The sequence below is a fragment of the Balaenoptera borealis genome, assembly GCF_965194805.1.
Source record: "Balaenoptera borealis genome assembly, chromosome: 12".
NCBI classification, from domain to species: domain Eukaryota; kingdom Metazoa; phylum Chordata; class Mammalia; order Artiodactyla; family Balaenopteridae; genus Balaenoptera; species Balaenoptera borealis.
Window position 1 is genome coordinate 25,403,008 of NC_138869.1, and position 15,675 is coordinate 25,418,682.

General features: G+C 36.7%; 1 protein-coding gene across 3 annotated transcripts in view; it reads left to right on the forward strand.

Moving 5' to 3' along the window:
• Positions 1 to 1,210: 1,210 nt before the first annotated feature.
• The window catches only part of TMF1 (TATA element modulatory factor 1), a 29,987-nt gene continuing 15,522 nt past the window's right edge, over positions 1,211 to 15,675 (forward strand). Inside the window, exons 1-7 of one of the 3 annotated variants that reach the window (XM_082346166.1) lie at positions 1,211 to 1,625; positions 4,067 to 5,271; positions 7,027 to 7,130; positions 7,782 to 7,908; positions 10,559 to 10,664; positions 14,870 to 15,012; positions 15,391 to 15,557. In XM_082346166.1, coding sequence (XP_082202292.1) covers positions 1,484 to 1,625; positions 4,067 to 5,271; positions 7,027 to 7,130; positions 7,782 to 7,908; positions 10,559 to 10,664; positions 14,870 to 15,012; positions 15,391 to 15,557 — 1,994 coding nt within the window. In that variant the 5' untranslated portion in view covers positions 1,211 to 1,483. The remainder of the gene's footprint in view (positions 1,626 to 4,066; positions 5,272 to 7,026; positions 7,131 to 7,781; positions 7,909 to 10,558; positions 10,665 to 14,869; positions 15,013 to 15,390; positions 15,558 to 15,675) is intronic. The other 2 variants (XM_082346164.1, XM_082346165.1) reach the window with 2 other exon arrangements.

Below are 15,675 nucleotides of genomic sequence, written 5' to 3' on the forward strand. Positions count from 1 at the left end.
TCTGAGAGCTGAATAGTTTTAGAAAGTTTAGGTCATTTACCTCAAGCTGTACAATTAGAAGTCTTGGAACAGGGAGGGATTCCAAGCCTAACCTGACCTCCTCCTCAGGCTACTTAGCTAAGCTGTTTGAAATTACCTGAGTTACTTAGTACTACTGTGTAGATTACTAAATTGTAAAAGTTTCAATATGCAAATTTTTACAGAAGTTAGATAAAATCATCAGAAGACCATAACTTCTCAAGGGCAGAGTTTAAATCTGGCTAAAAATAATAAAAATAATTCCTTTATGGCATGATTCCTTGCAGTGGGGTAAAATACTTAAGTGTAGGGGAAACGGGTGAGGTGAATGCCCACATTAGGAAGAGTGTACTTAGAATAGTGGGGTCTGTGACATATTGGAGTGAAAATTATTAGTCAGAAGTGGCAACTGCTGCAGCTGACTGTTGCATGTTGGTGTACATATTTTTCAAAATCAGCTGGACGTCTGGATTTTTGTGTGAAATCTGGCTTTTAAATGTTGGTAGAATTTTAACATTATGGGGGCCAAACCAAACAGCTGCTGACTAGATTAGGAAGGCCACCAATTTGATTTGTTTGAAGAGCACATGCAAAAAAGTTGTATTTTAAATAATATGCACAGTACATATTAAGAGTAATAGTTTTAATGCTTCCCAGGTTTGTTCTGACTGAGGCCGAGAGTGGACCTGTATCTTAAAGGGGAGATTGTGCCCTTGACTTGCTTTCTCGTTACTTATTGTGGAAGACGGCTTTTTACTTGCTTGCATCAGGTGGGCTGGATCAGGTCCTTTTATACGATGCCCAGTAGCTTTAGACAGACCCAAACCCAGAGTTCCTTCTTAAGGCCAAGTTGACACAGAACTGATTAACAGAGGAGACGCTAAGTAAGAGAAACGCAAGACCCAAACTTCCCTCTTCAATTATTGCTGGCAAGGCTCTAGCTCTTAATACAAGAGCTATTTTCCAGGAAGGAACCCATTTCAGAACTCGCATATTCCTCCCGGAGGAATCAGCCCCTGCTGATATAGCCACAGAATTCCTCCCAGGGTGACAATCGCCGCACTACGTCTGGAATCAGTTTCGATAGGAACCGTTCCGCGTTCCTCCATAACTACTGGCAATCCTGGGCCCCAGGAAGTGACGTCAACGCTCTTCTTCGGTTCTTCCGTTTATCGGCGGAACTCTGGGCTCCGGGACTTGCCGGTTGTGTACGTGGAAGCAGCCAGCGCGTGCGCAGTCTGAGCCTTTCGTCTCAGCTGTGAGGAAAGCGCTGAGGGTAACGTCCCCGGCTCGGGGGAGACCTGCGGGGTCATGGCTCCCCGCTGACAGGGCCCGCCGAGTGGAGAAGGGGGCGAGGCTCTCCGTGGACCCTCCGCCGGGTCCGCGGCAGTCGACTTGTCCCTCGGCCTTCCCGTTCGCTGCTGCCGCCGCCGCCGCCGCCGCTGGCGGCGGCTGAGGCGGGGAGATGAGCTGGTTCAACGCCTCCCAGCTCTCCAGCTTCGCCAAGCAGGCCCTGTCTCAGGCCCAGAAGTCCATCGACAGGGTCCTGGACATCCAGGAAGAGGAGCCGAGCGCCTGGGCTGAGACCATTCCGTACGGAGAGCCGGGTAAGGGCGCGAGCGGCGGCGTCTCTTCCGAGGCCGACAGGTGAAGCGGCGGGGGTGGGGGAGTGGGGGCTCCCGCCTCGCTGAGCGACGGACTTTCTGATCAAGTCCTCGTCCCCAGCCCGGCCCCAGACCCTGCTCTGGCCTCTCAGTTGGTCTTTGCTCTGGTCCCGAGGGAGAACCCAGCCCTGGGTCCCTCCGTGCCCGTGGCCCCGGGTGGGGGCTGACGGGGACCTGATTCGGTGGTCGTGGCCCCGCGCCCTCCCTCCACGTCGGGCGGCCGCATCACAGGCCCTCGAACCCGGGCCGGCTGCGCGCCCGGGACGCTGTCCGAGCCCAGTATCGGAATCAGTCCGCGGGGACGGGAAGAACAGTCGCGAACACTTAGCGGGCGCTGCGCGCCTCCTGGGCTCTGTATGGCCGTCTCTCCTGAAACAGCTCCTCGAGTTCTGGCGCTGCCCTCCGTGGTGCAGAGACGGCGCGGTCCCTTCCTCTGGGCCACTCCGCCCGCGGGAGGGTCGTCGGGGCGCGGCTCGCGACTTCGGGGCGCGTCGCGGTCTAGCCTCCGATAGCCTCGTCTCAGAGTCCCTGGGCTTCACTTTTCAGGGATCTTCAGCTGCTTTTAGCTCTAAGTCTAAGCAACAGTTTCTCCTTTTGGTGTGTGGAGTACAGATGGGCCCGACTTTGGGGTTGTCAACCTCTGGGAGGAAGAATAAGTTATTCCTGACGACTCCTTTCTGGTTTCTGTTCCTCATTTTACGTCTTTGAGATGTCAGGACCTACATTTGAGGTGCATCGTTTTAAGATATTTCGGCTCATGTGTTTATGTCACCATCCTGTTACTTTTTCCAAGATGTTATAGGATCTTGGTGGGAGGAGCTCCACTTCCTTTTTTCAGGCTACCCCACGTTTTGAATGTCTTAACTTTAAAAGAGACAGAATGTAAGTTGTAAATGTAAGGATACTCCTTTTATGAAATCCGGGGCTCGAATCCTGCTCTATAATTCCTTTTTTTTTTTTTTAAATAAGTTATCCAGAATAGACTCAGGTTTTAGTGAAATGCCATAAATGTTGACTGATCACCTATGTTTTACGTCGCCGTCACTCAAAGATGACCAGTCTTCAGAATGGAGTGATTTAAGTGGATATCACATAACCCTGCGATTTATATAAAACTTTCTCCAGCAGGCAAATTTGACTTCTGTCATTCGTTGCCATGACAATAAATTAAACTAATCAGCAGATTTTATTTTGCTTGTTCCTTTGTGTCTTTAATTTTGTTTTTCTCCCTTTTTTCGCCGTTCTGATATACTGAACAAATGGATGTAAAACTGTATCCCCAAGCTAAAATTGCCTACTTATCTCCGAAGTCATATTAAAGGATAGAATTTAGTACTGGGCTTGTTAGCTTTTAGGTACTTGTGCTCTGCCCACCAGCTTTTAAGTGTTTAGGGTTTGTGATGATTCTGCTCAGCCACTTTTGAAGTTAGAAATGGAAGACATTTTTTTAAAGAAATGCTTTAAATATTTTAGCAAATATGCCATTTTTTGTTTATCATCGGGTTTTTCAGTAACATATTATTTGTATGACTGATAGAATTACCTTTTTTGCTCAGAAGATGGTTATTTTCTCCCTAGTGTTTTACAAAAAATCCTAGTGTAAACTGCTGTCTTTGTCAAAAAGCAATAATTTTTTAAAAATGTGCATTTTTGAAATTCATATGACCTTCTATAATTGCTAACATAATTTGCAATTTAGCAAGAGAACAAAACTTTCTCAGAGTAGGTTTGGAGAGTGGGACTTGGAGAATGAGCTTGTCATTAAGTGGATGAAAGTGAATTTGCCCTTTAGAAGTTACTGTTCCCATCAGTTTACTTTGATCTTTGAAAAAGGACATTTGTCACCAGTATTTTGGGTTCAGCTTTTGAGTGTTGCCATCTGTCTAGCTGATAACTATGTTTTATCATTGATATTACAAGAATAAAATTAATATGGAACTAATTGTATAGAAGGTAGATTCTATTTGCCATGACTACACATGACCTGTAAGTGAAGATACTGCCCGTTATTATGAGATGCATCATATGTATCTTGGACTTAGCATTGGTTATTAACACATACCATTACTTTATTAAAATAATTTGTTGTAGGAGGGAATAACATACTTGCTTCTGGTAGGCCAGGTTCAGTCTAGTCTTTCAGCTTTGCTCCTAGTTCCTCTTGGCAGATGCACACCAGTTTTTCTTTTTAAGGCCCAAAGTTAAACGATGAACTAATTAATTACGTAGTAAGCAAGGACTTCAGCAGGTCCAAATTACGGGTTGTATTCTCTGGGGTTTTAAAAAAACATATTTATATTGACTTATAGTAATGATTGTAATTTAAATGCTTTATATATAGGTATAATTTTTCTTTTTTAATATATATATATTTTTTGTCAAAGGAATAAGCCCCCCTGTCAGTGGAGGATGGGATACTTCAACCTGGGGGTTAAAATCCGACACTGAACCTCAGAGTCAACCGGTAGCGTCTCCTAAAGCAATTACAAAGCCAGTTCGGAGAACTGTGGTAGATGAATCTGAAAATTTCTTCAGTGCCTTTCTCTCTCCCACCGATGTCCAGACCATTCAGAAGAGTCCAGTGGTATCAAAACCACCAGCTAAATCACAGCGACCAGAAGAAGAAGTGAAAAGCACCTTACAGGAGTCCTTGCACGCTGGACAGTCGAGAACAACTGAAGCCCCTGAGTCCAAAGTAGAAGACTCTCCTCCGTGTGTATCAGGGGAAACTCTGACAGCGAGTACTCTGTCTCCTAAAACTGAGGGCAAGCATGAAGAAACTCTTAATAAAGAATCTGATACAAAGGTGTCAACAGTACATTTGAAAGTATCTGAAAGTGTAATTAATGTGAAAACAACTAGGGAAAATGTATCTAATATGCCTACACAGCCTCTCACAGCGGAAACAAAGGACATGGCTTTGGAGCCTAAGGAGCAAAAACACGAAGACAGACAGAGCAATACACCTTCTCCTCCTGTTAGTACCTTCTCATCAGGTACTTCTACCACGAGTGATATTGAAGTTTTAGATCATGAAAGTGTAATAAGTGAGAGCTCAGCAAGTTCAAGACAAGAGACTACAGATTCAAAATCAAGTCTGCACTTGATGCAGACATCCTTTCAGCTTCTCTCGGCATCTGCTTGTCCTGAATATAATCGTTTAGATGATTTCCAAAAACTCACTGAGAGTTGCTGCTCATCTGATGCTTTTGAAAGAATAGACTCGTTTAGTGTACAGTCATTAGATAGCCGTAGTGTAAGCGAAATCAATTCAGATGATGAATTGTCAGGCAAGGGATATGCTTTAGTACCTATTATAGTTAATTCTTCAACTCCAAAGGCTAAAACAGTTGAATCTGTTGAAGGAAAACCTGAAGAAGCAAATGAAACATTAATTATGCCCACTGAAGAAACAGAAATGGAAGAAAGTGGACGAAGTGCAACTCCTGTTAACTGTGAACAGCCTGATGTCTTGGTTTCTTCTACACCAGTCAATGAAGGGCATACTGTCCTAGACAAGGTGGCTGAGCAGCCCGAGGCTCCTGAAAGTCAGCCAGAAGCACTTTCTGAGAAGGAAGATGTATTCAAGGTAACTCTAGGAAGTGGAAGGGGATTTTTTGATATGCTTTTCAGAGATTAAGTCATTGGTTTATTTTTAATATTCAGTGATGCCTAATGGTTTGTACTGATTAAAAAAGACAAGCATTTTGCCTTTTAAGTGTGGTGTTAAGGATCTTAAACTTGAAGAATTATTGATGCTAAATTATTTGAAATTTCTCGAAGGCAAGTATGGTAGCATAAGTTGATAGTTCAGTATAACTAAGCATGAAAAAGTTTCCATCTTAGGCCTTTACTGTTGAGTCCTTATCACCTTAATATTCTCTTTTGCTAGACTCATTAATTTATTAGTTTGTAAGGGACTGTCTTCTTATGTAAACAGATACCTTCAACTCCTTTGCAGATACAGATGCTCAAACAAATCTAAATATTATATGATTTTTCTTATATCAAAAAAATTTTGCATGTTCACATTATTTGTAGCAAATCTTGAATGAAAAATTTGGTCTCAGATCATTGATGTTTTTCTGTTGTTATTAATTGCTTGTTTGTTTTTTATGTTGTTTTTGATATTTCCTATTGATAGCTATCTTAAATGAATAAGAAAGGGAAATGTCCAAGGATCAAAAGTGTTGTTTAGGAATGACAAATTGCTTTTACCTAATACGTAAAAAAGGAAAGTGGTGTAAATTCTTTAACATTAAGTCACAGTTTTCGTTTTTCCTATGATTTTTAGGTGTAGAATTGAGTTGGATCTGGCATCTTTAATAGACTCTTCTGAGATACAGGATATCTTGAAGAAATGTCCTCTAAGTGTCATGTATTGAATTATTTAAAGTAAAAAAAGTGCCAGACTCTGTTACCTAGGTTTAATATTATTCACAAACAAAATGCCATGCTCTAGCTATAATAGCAGTTTGAATTCCTAGAAACCAACACTATTATTAATAAGATATTTTTGAACCGTTGTTAGAAGGTAAGTGATTTCTAAGTTAATCTAGACCTAAATCAGGTAAGACTTTATTTATTTATTTTTTAGTACAAAAGGCACCGTTCCTCTCCTCATACACAAGTGTATCACTGCTTCAGCAGGACCTAAGGAATAAGATAGTCTAACCATTCCTTTTTGCTTAGCTTTATACTAATATATTCTGGAGATTTAAAAATTATATGCCTATCGATTTTCTAAAGTTAATTTCATTTTTTAAATGCAATGTATCATGCTAAAAATGTTGCATGTTACATGTTTGGGTTGAAGAATAATATGGAGAAACAAACACTTGTATATCCACTACTCAGATAAGATAGAGAACATTAGTAGAAGCTTTGAAGCCCCTCTTTGACCTTTTTGATTGCATCTCATCTCCCTTCCTTTTTTAGTGGTCATGTACACTCTTCCCACATTTTTGCTATTGCAGATGAATTGCTGTAAACGTTCTTGTACACTTATGAAAGAGTTTTCTCCTCTGAGGTACACCTAAAAGTAGAATTTTCTACATGAAGGGGTATGTAGATCTTCAACTAGATATTGCTTAATTGTTTTCCAAAGCGTTTTACCAAACTACCAACTAGGTGGTTGTTGTACTAATTTATACCCTCCTACCCACTGTGTGTGAATTCTTGCTGTTCTGTGTCCGCTGTGTTCCCAGTTTTGTTTTTAATTCTTCTTATGAGATAATGCTGTTTTATTTATTACAGTGATTCGGTGGCCTTTACTTTTTCACCTGCGTGTAAAAATGGTCTTTTAAAGTTAAATGTTGGACTTTTGTGTATTCTTCTTATCCAGACAGTTGAATTTCTGAATGAGAAACTGGATAAAAGGGAAGCTCAGTTATTATCTCTTAGTAAAGAAAAAGCACTTCTAGAAGAAGCTTATGATAATCTGAAAGAGTAAGTACTTTACAAATGTGAGTAATTTTACACATTTTGTAGTGGTCCATACACTTGGTTATTACTTAAGAATGTTTTTTAAATTAAAATGTTTTATATTTTAACTTGTTTATAATTATTGAGAATTGAATGGTATTTCCATTCTACCCTTAGAGATTACTTTTCTCCTCAAATTGTCTTACTCTTTTACCACTGGCACTGAAGAGAGGTGTTTTGCAAAACAGAAACAAAAAAACCTCTTCCCCTTTGTTATTAATAATCTATTAGTATTAGAGATTTAAAAGGTATATTTAGAGAAAACTGAGATTATAGTTTAAAAAAATACTGAGTACTAGTTTGCTTTAAGGAGATGATTAGTAAAATGTGACACAATAAGATTTAACAGTGAAAAGTTTTAGTTAACTTTTTGTAATTTTTACACATCATGTATTGGTGACATTTTCAATTTCTAATGGGTTTTCTTTGAAGTGTTTTAAAATAAATTAGGCAGGTAATTTTTCTCTTAAAGGTTAACAGGCCTACAATTAATCTATTTTAGTAAAGTGTATGTTGAAGAGAATGTTAGTTTTTTGTTTTTGCAAACTGAACTCATCTGTTAACTTTAGAATATATAAACAAGTATTTTCAGTCTCAGTATTATTTTAAATTTAGTGAAATGATCAGAGTGAAAGAAGAGAGCAGCAGCATTTCTTCCTTGAAAGATGAGTTTACTCAAAGAATTGCAGAAGCAGAAAAGAAAGTTCAGCTAGCCTGCAAAGAGAGAGATGCTGCTAAAAAGGTAATGGAAGTTTAAAATAATATTAAATAAACTCTACAGAGACATATTTTTTTGAGGAATGCATTATTATTTTGGTACTGGAAAAAAGAAGTAAGATTAAAAGGATACCATGTAGTGTATTAACACTTAAATTTTAGATTTTTCGCACCTTTAGGATTACACTTTTGATACTTTAAAAAAAATCTAAGCCAGTATTTGTATAATTTATGTGTAAGTCCTTGCAAGATATATAGCAAGGATCTTTAGAATAATTTTTATAAATGATAAGTCCATCAAAATAAATAACACTTAAATCTTAATGGCACTCTATAAATTTTAAAAATTACCATTACTCTCATTTGTTATTTTTCCCTTCCACTTCAAACATATATATATATATATATATATATGTACTCCTTCAAGTCAAAGTAATTTTAAAATAAAAATTCCTAATGATTAGTGACATTGAATATTAGAATAAAATGTTGATTTATCTAATGTAGGATTTCTCAGCCTCAGCACTACTGACATTTTGGGCTGGATAATTTTATATTGTATGGGACTGTCCTGTGCATTGTAGGGTATTTACCAGCATCCCAGGCCCCTACCTACAAGATGCCAATATCACCCTTCTCTCCTCAACCCCAACCTAATCCCCCCTCAGTTGTGATAATTGAAAATGTTGCCAGACATTGCCAAATGTCCCCTTGGGAGCAAAATTGCTCCTGATTGGGAACTATTTGTTCTAATTCTTATGATTTGGAACAGTTGGCTGTTTCAGATATTGGTAACCAATTAAGGTTAGTAATTATTGCTTGTATCCCAAGTATTATAACATTTCTCAGTATTTGCCCTTCTGAGGTTGATTTCCCCCTTCTTGACGAATGTCAATGTTAATATTTATAATTTTTCTCTATATATTCTTACAGAAAAGAAATATGATATACTTCTATCTGCTTGGTTGCTTTAACTAGCAACTTTACTTAGTATCATTTTAGACACTAATAATAACCTGAAACTATCTAACCAACTTAACTCTTCATGTTCTTGCTCTATTCCATCTGAATACAGTACAAAAAGTAGACTTTAAGTAATGTTTGTCTTCTGTAGTACACTTTGAATTATAGATCTAAAATAGATCTAAACCATTAATTATAGCTGGAAAAAACTTGGGTCCTACGTTTTAACACATTTTATGTGTACTGCCATGTATGAACCCCGTGCTTAGGATCCATAGGAAATTTAAAGGTGAATTTAATTACCTTAAGTGAAGAGTTTGCTTTTCTACTGTTGGAAGACAAATAATGTCAACAAATATATAGTAGTAGGCAGTTGAATAAGCACTTTGAAATGGTATCATGGAGGGTGAATTCTGATCAGAGGAATTGAGGAAGATTTCATGGAAGACATGACAATCTTTTTTTTATTTTATTTTATTTAATTTATTAATTTATTTATTTATTTATTTATTTATTTTAATTTTTTTTGGCTGCGTTGGGTCTTTGTTGCTGCCCACGGGCTTTCTCTAGTTGCGGTGAGCGGGGTCTACTCTTTGTTGCAGTGCGCGGGCTTCTCATTGCGGTGGCTTCTCTTGTTGCAGAGCATGGGCTCCAGGCGCGGGCTTCAGTAGTTGTGGCATGCAGGCTCAGTAGTTGTGGCTCGCGGGCTCTAGAGCAGTCTCAGTAGTTGTGGTGCATGGGCTTAGTTGCTCCACGGCATGTGGGATCCTCCCGGACCAGGGCTCGAACCCGTGCCCCCTGCATTGGCAGGTGGATTCTTAACCACTGCGCCACCAGGGAAGTCCCAGAGATGATATTCTTACTGGACCTTGATGGATGAAATTTTGACAGTTGGAAATGGACATCAATGTTGTGGATAGTTCAGAGCATGGGCTTTAAAGATTCACAGACCTGGGTTTAAGTTATAACTCTACCACTTTATAGCTCTCTGACCTTCAAAGTTTACTCAAGCTTTCTCAGTCTTATTTTCTTATTTGTGTAGTTGAATAGTACAAGTGCCTCCCTCCCAGGATTGTTGTAAGGATTAAATGATAACGGATACAAAGCATGGTTTAAATACCTAATAAATGTTAGTTTATTTTAGCTATTTTTAGTTTCAGAGCATCATAAAAACCAAGTTTAAAATCATAGGACACTTTTCATATCACCATACTTCTCCATTGTAGTTTTAGAAGATAAAATATCTTAACATGTTTCTGCTGAATCTCTGCTTTATTAAAGTAAATCGAACCTTATGAAATTATGTTTTTTCTCTCACTTCACAACATGTTTGTAAGTGCAGTGAGTTTCAGCCGAGGAAAAGAAATACAGTGAAAAATGGAGATATACTAGTTGAATGTTTCAAAAATAATGCTTAACCTGTAGAAAATATGTGTAAAGATACTCAAAAAGAGTATTGTAAGTTAACTTCTTCTCATTTACATTTCCATTTTAAAACCTGTTTATGTCTGAATTCAGGTCTTCTATGTCATTTTCAAAGTTGTTCACTTACTCTTAATTAACCAAGGTAATATAAACTCAGGTTAACAGTACAAAACTTATGGATTCTTATTGAGAATGTGATTATTTGGATATGGAAAAAAATTGAAAAATATGCCCAGAATGAAAGTAATACTACTTTATGATACTCATATTCTTTCTTTTTTAATTAGGAAATCAAAAATATAAAAGAAGAACTTGCTACTAGATTAAATAGTAGTGAAACGGCAGACCTTTTGAAAGAGAAAGATGAGCAGATCCGAGGGTTAATGGAAGAAGGTACGTAAAATACTTAGTTGGTTATGAAAAATATTGTGAGAACAGGAAGATACCACGTGACTAGCTGCTGCTTCCTAATGAAAAAATATTGGAAGCAAGAAAGGTTTGGACTTAAACCTCAGAAGTGGTAGGCAACAATTCATGGAAGAATGGGGAGCAAGATGTAGAGAAGTAGAGGTATAATGTATGTAGCTTTTTGTTTCTAGGGATGTAAAAAAATAACTCCTTGAGAAATAGAATTTTGTGCTTCCCTAAGAAAGCTTCTAACAGGTTTTAGAGCCCTCATTTAAACCAAGATATTTGAAAGTTATAATTCTGGAGTTTATATAGTATCTGAATCTCTAGCTTGGGTACTATGTGCTATCATTTTATTGTTCTGGCATTTGATAGTGAATTTTTTCTTACATTCATGTTTTAATTTTTTAGTTATTAAGTACTTTCTGTATGAAAAGATTCATAATTAACAGGGTTATGAAAATTAAAGATTCTTCATGAGATAAAACATTACAGTTGGACATTGAATTAATTTCTTTCTGTAATGTCATAGGAAAGAAGGTAGTTTTGGAAAGGATGGTTAAATAAATATTTCTTTTTCTTTTCTTAAAGTTTTTTAGTTATAAGAATAATGCTTGCTACTTGCAGAAAATTTTGAAGTTATAGGAAGTATATGAAGAAAGAGAAAAAATAGATCATAATTCAATTTTATAAGGAAATATTAATTTCTTCTAGTTCCTTTTTAATGCATTTTATTACATTTTTAAACATAATTAAGATCATATATCTAATTTGCAGTGTTCTTTCTTTTACATTTCTCTATGCCGTTAAATGTTCTGATACCATTATTAATGGCTGTGTTAAAGTCCATTATATGGATATATTATAATTTGTTTTACTCTTCCTAAGGTTATACATTTATTTCTAAAATGTTAACATTACAAATAGTAGTGGGATGAACATTTCTGTACTTAAATCATTGCACTTAAGTGAATTTCCAGAGTAAGTGTTTGAGGACAATTGGAAATAATCACTTCATTTGAAAAAATTAGTTTTACCCAATTTTTCTTTTTCATTTATTCAGCTAATATTTAACAGTTAATATGTCAGATATTGTGTTTGATATAGTAATAAATATAACACATTCCCTGTCCTTTAGGAACTTATAGTTTAATGAGAGGGAAATATAGGTACACAGATAATTATAAAGCAATCTTAGCACTAAAGCACATGAAACACGTAACTGTATCTCAAGACATTTTGCAGTCGGATACTGTCTTGTGTTACAACATTGGAGACTGAGGGGACAGCTAAGTACATGGTTTCATAATTTTTAAAAATTATTAAGACTATTAATATCAAATTTCACTTTGTTGGAATTTACTAATTTAATCAGAGAGTGAGCTGATGTTTTCTTTTGCTTAATGAACTTCTTTATAGAGAAAATAGAGTGGTTTCATCTATGGGTATATTCACATACTGCTTCTGTATACCCTAAAAGTATTTTTTAACTCAGAGCTGAAGAGCTGAAAGTCTCAAAGCTGAGAGTGCGTTACAGTGAGTAACTGATTGCTTCATTACCTAGAGTCATCAACTGTTAACATCTAGCCACACCTCCTCCATATCTTTCTGCACACGCATATACTACCCTTTTGCCAAACCACTTGAAAGTAGGTGACAGATATCATATCATTCCACTCCTAAATTCTTTTTTTATCCAGCTTTGTTGAGGTATAATTGAGAAATAAAAGTTGTATGTATTTAAGGTGTACAGTGTGATTTTTTATATATGTATATATTATGAAATGATTACCACAGTCAAGCTAATTAATATAGCAGTCACTTCACACACTTTGTGTCTGTGATGAGAACACTTTTAAGATCTACTCTTCTTAGCAAGTTATAGGTGTACCATACAGTATTATTAACTTTAGCCATCATGCTGTACATTAGATCTGTAGAACATACTCATCTTACATAATTGAAGCTTTGTACCCCTTGACCAACATCTCCCCATTTCCGCCACCCACTAGCCCTTGGTAACCACCATTCTGTTCTCTGCTTCTACAAATTCAACGTTTTTATATTCCACATATAAATGAGATCATGCCATATTTGTGTCTGGTTTATTTCATCCTCTAGGTTCATCCATGTTCTCACAAATGGCAAGATTTTTTTTTTAAAACTAAATAATATTTTATTTATATCTATATCTATATTTATATCTTACCTATATATCTGTCTATATATATATATATATATATCTGTCTGTATCATATTTTCTTTATCCATATATCCATTGATGGAAACTTAGATTGTTTCCATACCTGGGCTATTGTAAATAAGGCTGCAGTGAACAGGGGTGCAGATATCTCTTTGAGATACTGATTTCATTACTTTTGGATATATATATTCAGAAGTGGGATTGGTGGATCATATGATGCTTCTATTTTTAATTTTTTGAGGAGTCTTCATACTGTTATCCATAGTGGCTGTACCAATTTACATTGCCACCACTAGTACACAAGGGTTCTCTTCACATCCTCTCCCGTATTTATCTTTTGTCTTTTTGATAATGGCTGTCCCAACAGGTGTGAGGTGACATCTCATTTTAGTGTTGATTTGCATTTCCCTGATGGTTAGTGATGTTGAGCACCTTTTTGTATACCTGTTGCCCATTTGTATACCTTTTTTGAGAAATGCCTATTCATGTCTTTAGCCCATTTTCAAAATTGGCTTAATTGTTTTTTTGTTATCAAGTTCTGTGATTTCTTACATATTTTGGATATGAATCCCTTATTAGTGTATAGTTTGCACATATTTTCTTCCATTCTTCATACTGTCTCTTCACTTTGTTGTTTCCTTTGCTGTGCAGTAGTTTTTTAGTTTGATGCAATCTCATATGTCTGTTTTTGCTTTTGTAGCCTGTGCTTTTGGGATCATATCCAAAAAATAATTCCCAAGACTTATGTCAGAAAGCTTTTCCCTTATGTTTTCTTCTAATAGTTTTACCGTTTCAGATCTTACATTTAAGTCTTTAATCTATTTTGAGGTGATTTTTGTATATGATGTGTGATGGGGTACCATTTCATTTTTCTGAGTATGCATATCCCAGTACCGTTTATTGATGAGACTGTCCTTTCCTCATTGTGTGTTCTTGGCACCCTTGTTGAAGATCACTTGTCTGTAAATTCGTGGATTATTTCTGGGCTCTCCATTTTGTTCCACTGGCCTGTATATTTGTTTTTATGCCAGTACCATAGTGTTGATTACTATAGCTTAGTAATATGTTTTGAAATAAGGAAATGTGATACCTCCAGCTTTGTTCTTGCTCAGGTTTACTTCAGCTATTTGAGGTCTTTTGCAGTTCCATATGACTTTTAGGGTTGTTGTTTCTATTTTTGTGAAAAATGCTGTTGGAATTTTGATAGGAATTGCATTGACTCTGTAGTCTACTCCTCAATTCTTCAGTCTGCATCTCTCAAGGACAAGTACATTTTTTCTTGACAAGCACAACATCATAATCACACCTAAGAAAATCAGCATTAATTCGGAAGTGTATTCCAGCACGTATTGCATCATTTATCTCAATTGTCTCTAAAAATAACTCTCATACCTGGTTATTTGTTCTGCCCCAAGATCCAATCAAAGTTTGTTCATTGCATTTGGCCATTATGTTCTTTTAGTCTTCCAGCAATCTAGGATATCTTTTTCATGATATCAAAGATTTTGTAGAGTCCAGTTGTCCCATTGAATGCCCCATGTTCAGGAATTTGTCACTTTCTTCATGATTAGATTCAGATCAGATTTCTAGTAAGAAATATAATAGGTGATATTGTGCACCTACCACTCCATCACATCAGTGGACACATGTCAGGCTGTAGCACAATTAGTGATGTCAAAACTGAATGTTTGGTTAAGATGGTGACCAGGTTTCTCTATTGTAAGAGCACATTTTTTTTCCCTTTGTAATTTATAATATGTGGGAGTGATTCTTTAAGACTGTAAATATCCTGTTCCCACACCATCCTTCTACCTAGTAATTTTAGCATTCATGGCTTATGCTGTCCAAATCAGTTTAACATTGACTGTTACAGCATTGTGATTTTTCAAATATTCTGTCATTTTATGTCACTGGTTAGTTAAAACATTCTGTTCACATTCTTAGAGAATCATCATTATTTGAATTTATACTTTTTTGCCATTGCCAGGAGAAAAACTTTCAAAACAGCAGCTGCATAATTCTAACATCATTAAGAAATTAAGAGCTAAAGACAGAGAAAATGAAAATATTATTGCAAAGCTGAACAAAAAAGTTAAAGAGTTAGAAGAAGAGTTACAACATTTAAAACAGGTGAATATTAACCTTTCTCTGCATATATATATTGTTATTACTTCCAATATGAACATATGGCCATGGTTTATAAAACATTTGGGATGATTTATTGAGGTATATCATTTGGGAAGAATTTTTCAAGCAATTTTATAGTGAATGTTGGGACTTCCTTGGCAATCCAGTGGTTAAGCTGCCACGCTTCCACTGCGGGGGGCGCCGGTTTGGTCCCCAGTCAGGGAACTAAGATATCACATACTCTGCGGCGTGACCAAAAAAAAAAAAAAAAGAAGTAAATGTTAAGATTCTTCTTCGTTATTATAATACTTGAGATTCGTGGAATACAATTATTTCCTGTGGTGTTTTTTATTGAAAAATACCTTTGTTTTTATAATATAGGTCCTTGATGGCAAAGAAGAGGTTGAGAAACAACATAGAGAAAATATTAAGAAACTAAATTCTGTGGTAGAACGCCAAGAGAAGGATCTTGGCCGACTTCAAGTAGACATGAATGAGCTTGAAGAAAAGAACCGAAGTATTCAGGCTGCTCTTGATAGTGCATACAAGTAAGAAAATGAACAAATGTGCAACTCGTTTAAAATCAGTTATCAGAGCAGGATGTTGAAGAAACACTTTTTCTATTATCTGATCGCTAGTAACATTTATAAACTTACCTATATATGA